At 42.0% G+C, this 7,314-nt stretch overlaps 1 protein-coding gene across 1 annotated transcript in view; it reads left to right on the forward strand.

Moving 5' to 3' along the window:
- Positions 1 to 7,314, forward strand: part of TCF20 (transcription factor 20) — a 179,518-nt gene that overhangs the window by 170,581 nt on the left and 1,623 nt on the right. The window contains exons 12-16 of the mRNA XM_083573708.1: positions 760 to 920; positions 1,049 to 1,222; positions 3,352 to 3,490; positions 4,719 to 4,906; positions 6,473 to 6,614. Coding sequence (XP_083429834.1) covers positions 760 to 920; positions 1,049 to 1,222; positions 3,352 to 3,490; positions 4,719 to 4,906; positions 6,473 to 6,614 — 804 coding nt within the window. The remainder of the gene's footprint in view (positions 1 to 759; positions 921 to 1,048; positions 1,223 to 3,351; positions 3,491 to 4,718; positions 4,907 to 6,472; positions 6,615 to 7,314) is intronic.

A 7,314-nucleotide genomic window follows, 5' to 3' on the forward strand; every position in this document is an offset into this window, starting at 1 on the left:
TGCAACCTTACGGTATGCAGCCAGGAGTGTGGGCCAAACAGCGCCAGGAGCGGGGCAAAGCGGCACCCACCCCGTGCGTAGTTCCCCGTCCTCTCCCTCAAGGCCAGGAAGGGAGAGAGCAAAGAAGGGGAAAGGCCGCCGGCAACTCATCGCAGCTCCCCTCCCCCCCCAGTATGCAGCCAGGAGCAGCGAGGAAGGGGCTTATATTTGGGTGTTCCCCCCCTTCAATTTTAAAGCTGCGGCTTATATTTGGGTGTGGCTTATATTTGGGGCAATAGGGTGCTTATTTATGAAACTGATCAAACTGTCAGGAGTCTGAGCATGGGCGTAGCCATGATTTTTGTTAGGAGGGGGCAGAACCTCAGATTTGTATTGGTTTGTATTGATTTGGGGCGGGGGACAGCTGCCCCTACTGCCCCCCCGGTTACGCCCATCTGAGAGAAAAATATTAAGACTATGTATGCTAGATAGGCTTTTGGATGACTTCTCTCTTAGGAATTTCTGTGGATTTAGGAGGGATTGTTCAATACATGCTAAAAGAATTGATGAGTATGGGTTGTGGAGGATAGAATTATTGAATTTGTCATTGGAAGGGACTGTAAGGGTCATCTAGTCCAACCCACTGCAAGGTACGAATATTTTGCCCAACATGGGTCTCGAACCAGCAACCCTAAGATTGAGAGTCTCATGCTCTACCAACTGAGCTATACCAGTTGGATGTGTCCTAATATCATTTTTGGGCTATTCTGTCCTTTTCAGGTCAATCATTTGATCCTCACTATCTCATAAACAATGCAATTAGCAATGTGATCTGCTTCCTCACTTTTGGCAATCGTTTTGACTACGAGGATAAGAAATTCCAGAGTTTACTTCATTACCTTGAACTGTCCATGAAGGAAGAAGCTGGACTTCTGCCACAGGTAAGATAAGTTGTTTTGGGGGCAGGGTCATCATGCTTATGTGATCCTGGGTCTGATTAGTATTTACTATTATTATTATTATTATTATTATTATTATTATTATTATTATTATTATATTTTGGCATCAGGCTCTTAATTCACTGCCCTTTTTGACACACATCCCTGGATTGATGCAGAAAGCCTTTTGTCATCAAAAGAAATTAATGGACTATTTAGGTGAGCTTGTGAATGAACACAAAGAAACTTGGGATCCCTCCTCCAAGCGAGACATCACTGAGGCATTTTTGGAAGAAGTTGAGAAGGTGAGGTGCATGTCATTTACTACATTTTTAGGGGGGGGGAAATCAAAGAGGTGTACAGAATATATAACCCAATAAAACAAAACATAATACCATTTCAAAAACTGCTTTGACAAAAAAAACACCCGTTCATGGCTGAGATTGCCATTCTGGGAAGAATTGTAAACAATTTATGCAAAATTTGCAATTCATTGGTAGACATCTAACATAAGGAGGAAGTGAGTGCCACCATGCTAGATGCATGCTCCTAGCGATGGTGAAGTAGACCTCAGAAGCATGTGGCACCACCAGGAAGGCCTCTTCAGATGACCTCAGTGACTGAGCAGGTCGATAAGGTCAAAGGCGATCTCTCAAGTAATCCGGTATCAATGTGTTTATGGCTTTATTTACCAATAACAGAACCTTCAACGTGACCCAGTAGCAGGTAGGCAGCCAAGGCAGATAGTACCATTGTTTTAACAAGCATGTTTATATGCTTACGGTAGGTTGCACCACTTAGCAATCTAGCTGCAGCATTCATAGAATTGGGTGGGTTTTTTTAAAAAATAAATATTTTTATTTTCTAAAGGAAATAATAATAATTTGTTATTTAGTCGTTTAGTCGTGTCCAGCTCTTCGTGACCCCATGGACCAGAGCACGCCAGGCACTCCTGTCTTCCACTGCCTCCCGCAGTTTGGTCAGACTCATGTTTGTAGCTTCAAGAACACTTTCCAACCATCTTGTCCTCTGTCGTCCCCTTCTCCTTGTGCCCTCCATCTTTCCCAACATCAGGGTCTTTTCCAGGGAGTCTTCTCTTCTCATGAGGTGGCCAAAGTATTGGAGCCTCAACTTCACGATCTGTCCTTCCAGTGAGCACTCAGGGCTGATTTCCTTAAGAATGGAGAGGTTGGATCTTCTTGCAGTCCATGGGACTCTCAAGAGTCTCCTCCAGCACCATAATTCAAAAGCATCAATTCTTCGGCGATCAGCCTTCTTTATGGCCCAGCTCTCACTTCCATACATCACTACTGGGAAAACCATGGCTTTAACTATACGGACCTTTGTTGGCAAGGTGATGTCTCTGCTTTTTAAGATGCTGTCTAGGTTTGCCATCGCCTTTCTCCCAAGGAGCAGGCGTCTTTTAATTTCGTGACTGCTGTTGAATAGAGCTGTTGAATTTGAAGGGGCCCCAAAGGTCATCTGGTCCAATCCCCTGCAATGCAGGAATCACAGCTAAAGAATCCCTGGCAGCAGATGAAGTTTTGGGATCCCCCTTATGTGCTGCCTTTCATAAAGTGCACTGCAGTAATCCAGTCTAGAAGCTACCAGTACCTGGGCCCCCATGGCCAAGCTATCTCTGCCCAGGAATAGTTACAGCTGACATAGCACCTGAAGCAGGTAAAGGTTGCTCCAAGCTACTGAGGCCATGTGTGACTCCAGCAACAACAGTGGATCCAGGAATCTCCCCAGGCTGTTTACTTCCTGAATGAAACCCCATGCAATTGACATATAAATGAAACCCCATGCAATTGACATATAGATATGCCAATTGACATATCTCTCAGCCTTGGGAACTGCTCAGCTTACAAGGCTTCCATCTTTCCAGGTTTCCATCTCAGTAGGTGATCTAGATATTCCAGAGTTTGACTTAGACATATTGGAGATGAAATGCAACCTGTTAGTTTGTCTTGTATTAGAATATGCCAAGTCATAGGATTAAGCTGGATATTGCCATGTTACATTTGTGGACAGAACTGTAGCATGGATGCTCTGCTGGCATGATCAGCAATGGCTGTATTGCATTGGGAAACTCACTCATGTATATCGCAGCACTATTGCGTGGAATTCTCCAGCTATTCCTTAAAACAGCTCCTCCCTGTGCAGAGCCTTCTCCTTCTCCCCTGTAATCTTTGTGCTGTAAGTCCCTACCCGCTGCTACACACTCCACACCATTTGGCTAGGTCGGAGTGAGAAATGTATAAAATGATGCTGCCACATTATGAGCAGTGTTCCTACATGCGTCAGAGGCGAGGGAGAGAACTAGTAGTAGTGGTTTTGGCAGCAACTCTATGGAAGGTTTAATGTGTACTTCAGGCCTCAGGAAATTCCTGGCAAGCGTCTCTTACATTCTACCTGTATACTGTCTCCTCAGAGAAAGGGCGAAAACAGTAGTTTCAATTACCAAAACCTCCCTCTGATGATTGGTGACCTCTTTTCTGCTGGCACGGAGACCACCACCACTACCTTGCGCTGGGGCCTGCTCTACATGATCCTCTATCCTGACATCCAGAGTAAGAGCCACTGCTGAGCATTGTTTTAGGGACCACCTCTCTGTGCACGAAGGTCTTGGGAGGAAGCCCTGCTTCTACCTGCTGAGTCAGATGGATCAAGGCACAGAGTAGAGTTTTCTCTATAATCACCTTATTTCTATAGAATCCTCTCCCTTAGGAAGCCTACCAGAGCATGACAAGGTGAGCTTTTAGAAGGTACTGTAAATCCTTCCTTTTCGCGAAAGTTTTCTGGCGCTGAGGGAGAATATACCCCATCTTTGGACCATAAAACGGTCTAAAAGGCAATTCAAAAGCATAAAATAACTACAGATAAGTACAATAACAATATACTAAGTACAGTAGGTACAATAGCAATATAAACCAGTAGAAAAAAAAGAAAAGCATCAAAGGAGGAAGTAGAATCTATTCAAACAGCAGAGAGGAAATCAGATTAGTATTGGTGAGACTGAATATATTGTAGCATTATAAACCTCACCCAGACTTCCTTTTGTGCTGTGTTTCTAGGCACAGGTTTGTGCCTTGTGTCCACATGCTTTTCTTGCCTCAGCACTTTCCCCATTGAATCAGTGCAAACATAAATCACCAGAAAACTCAATTTTTCATTTGTTTTGATTCAGCATTTAAAAAGTGAGTTTTCGCAGGGAGAGCAGCGGGGGGGGGGGGGATGGGGGACGGGACAAAGCACTCAGAAACTGTGTTTGAAATTGCAGACCTGTGCCTTCAAAGTGTGGGGCAAAAGCCATCTTCTGTCAAATCTCTCCAGCTTTCACTGAACTCTACAATTTAAAGTGAACATAAATTTCACATGACACACAGAACGCCATAGACTAATACCTGCGTTATTAATTTTGTGTGGGGGTCATCTTAAAATTATTGATTTTTGTAATGTTATATCTCCATTATTATTGCAATTCTTTTGTTCCAATTGGCAAAGGTTGGATAATAAATGTTCACAAATAAAATATATTTCCAAATAAACACACATACATAAACATGCATTGATATATAAATAAAAGAACACACACTGTACAGTACAAAGTAGAGTCCAATTCTAGAACTGTGTTGGAGCTGATCTAGATGTTCCCTCCATCCCTGGAAAAACAGTGTTGAAAAATCTGCAGTGAGACAACTCATGCATTCTTCTTGGTGTAAAGAACGTTTAGATCTCCCTGTTTTTCCATTGTCAGTTGCAGCACATTGTAAGTTACATCCTTCTCTTATTTTCCAGGTAAAGTCCAAGAAGAAATTGATGCAGTGATTGGTAGGAACAAATCTGTCACATTAGAGGACCAGGCAAATATGCCTTACACTCGTGCTGTGATCCATGAAACTCAACGTTTTGGGGATATTGTTCCTGCTGGCATACTCCATAGAGCATACCGTGATACAGAGGTGGAAGGCTTCTTCATCCCAAAGGTATGATGGGTTAGAAAGAAGATATAGTGAAAGAGAGCAAAGAGTTATGTAAATAGATAATCACAAAAAACAAAAACAAAGCTTTTTTGCAATTAATATTGAATATACCCAATGTCAGGCCTTTGAAGCTTAATGAGAATGTGGACTCTTCTCCATTGGAGATTTTAAAGCAGATGTTGGATGGCCATCAGTCATGGATGCTTTAGTTGAGATTCCTGCACTGGACTAGATGACCCTTGTGGTCCCTTCTAACTCTACAATTCTATGATTCTATGAATATCCTCTGACCTGACAAAAGTATGACCCTAGTAGGATTTTACCTTGGAAATCAGACTTGTAAGCGACAGCCAATTTTTAACATTCCATGTATCTGCTTGAAAGTTAGTAGAATAGTTGGGACTAGGAAAATGTTTAGGAGAATGTCCATGATCATATAAGAGCTTTTTGATAGGGTTACTTAATATGACAGTACAGTCATGCCTTGGTTCTCTAATTGTGACTCAAACATTTTGGCTCCCGAATGCTGCAAACATGTAAGTGAGTGTTCCGGTTTCTGAACATTTTTTGGAAGCCAAACGTCCAACGCAGCTTCTGCGGCTTCTGATTGAGTGCAGGAAGCTCCTTCAGCCAATCAGAAGTCTCGCCTTGGTTTTCAAACAATTTTGGAAGTTGAATGGACTTCCAGAACGGATTCCATTTGAGAACCAAGGTACGACTGTAATGGTTTTGGGGGTAATACACTGTTATTTGGGATAATGCACGGTTATAAATATATTTAAATTTGATAGTCACTTTATCTTACCCAAGGCAACCCAAAGAGACAAACAACCAAAGAAAACCCCGCACATAGCTACATTAAACAAGGGGATGAACAAGGGGTTGAAATTTAAAAACAAGGGGATGAAATTTAAAAAAATACATTAATTACATCCCACCCACTCCTAAAAGGCCACAGTTAGTTAAAGGCCAAAGACTTGGTTATAGAGGAAAATTTTTGCCTATTGCCTAAATATAATGATGGCACCACCCCCAACTCAAACAGCCACTTCATGATACTATGGCTGATTGTATTCTTACTGTCCACCATAGTAACAAGCTGGGGAAGCCACAGTACATCATCTATCTGGAGGCCAACGCATTCTGATGTTTCACAAGCAAACATGACAATGGGCAGTCTTCGGTTATGACAACCAGTTTTTGAAAGTTAAGATTTGGTTAGCTCTTGGGAATTAATTGGTACACTTTTATGTTTGTTTGTTTAGGGTTTGTGTGTGTGTGTGTGTGTTTCAGCTCACATTTATGTGTTGAAAATAGATGAAAAATTCTGATGGAAAAGATGTATTAATATAATTTAACATTTAAATAATTTCTAATTGAGTTGTTAGCATCCAAGCCTAGGTAGTCCAACATTTCAGGAGATATATTGAGGTGGATTGGATCTAGGTGCAGATTTTCTGTTCTGCTCTGTCCAAAAGAAATGAGAGATATTAAACAAAAAGAGATAATGAATTTGCTTTGTTCGTCCATTATTCTAAATCGCATTTATTTCTGGGGGGATGTTCTCAGGGTACCACAATCGTGACCAACCTGTCATCCGTGCTGAAAGATGAAACCATGTGGGAGAACCCGCATAAGTTTTGGCCAGAGCACTTTCTGGATGCCAATGGGCAGTTTGTCAAGCGAGAAGCTTTCATACCTTTCTCAGCAGGTAAACTGAAAGGGAATAAGAGTTTGTGAGGAACAAACTTTCCTGCCTTCACCAGAAAAAGGGTATTCTCTATGGGTTCAAGTCAGCCTGTTCCATTATTATGATCGGATGATCAGTTTTATCAGCGTCAGAAATCAGATTAGGCTCTGCACAGACCAAAACTTTGCAGAGAGCTGGGGTTGGTTTTGTAGAATTGTCATCAGGCATTCTGGATGGGAAATCTTCTGGAAACCTCATGAGCTCTTCCAGGCCCAAACCATTTTTCTTTTTCTTTTTTTGCAGCAAAAGCAGATTGATATCAAATATCTTACAGTGCCAGCCCTGCCAATAGGCCAATTGACCAGGTCATCGTAGGAAACTGGTTTGGGGTATCATGAAAGGGCAAGGAATTGCTCTTTTATTATTTGTATTGCATTTTAACTCTTAGGGAGAGGTCCTTGTGGTACTCTGCCTCAGGCACCAAGTATAGGTATTATGAACTTGACTGTGTGGGGCTCTGTTTGGTTTTGTACCTTAGGCAGCAATAGTTCAGAAGGAAAATGAGTTGGCCAGGCTTGTTGTTGTAATTTTACATATCTTTATCAAGCTATTACATAAGCATCACAAAGCTGTCAGGTTAAGGATAGGAAGGGCCTTCTTGTAACTGATTTGAACGAGCCAGGATTGACATTTTGGTGTTGTCATTGTTCTTTCCCCTCAG

The sequence above is a fragment of the Podarcis filfolensis genome (assembly GCF_964270895.1).
Source record: "Podarcis filfolensis genome assembly, chromosome: 10".
In the NCBI taxonomy this organism is placed as follows: Eukaryota; Metazoa; Chordata; class Lepidosauria; order Squamata; family Lacertidae; genus Podarcis; species Podarcis filfolensis.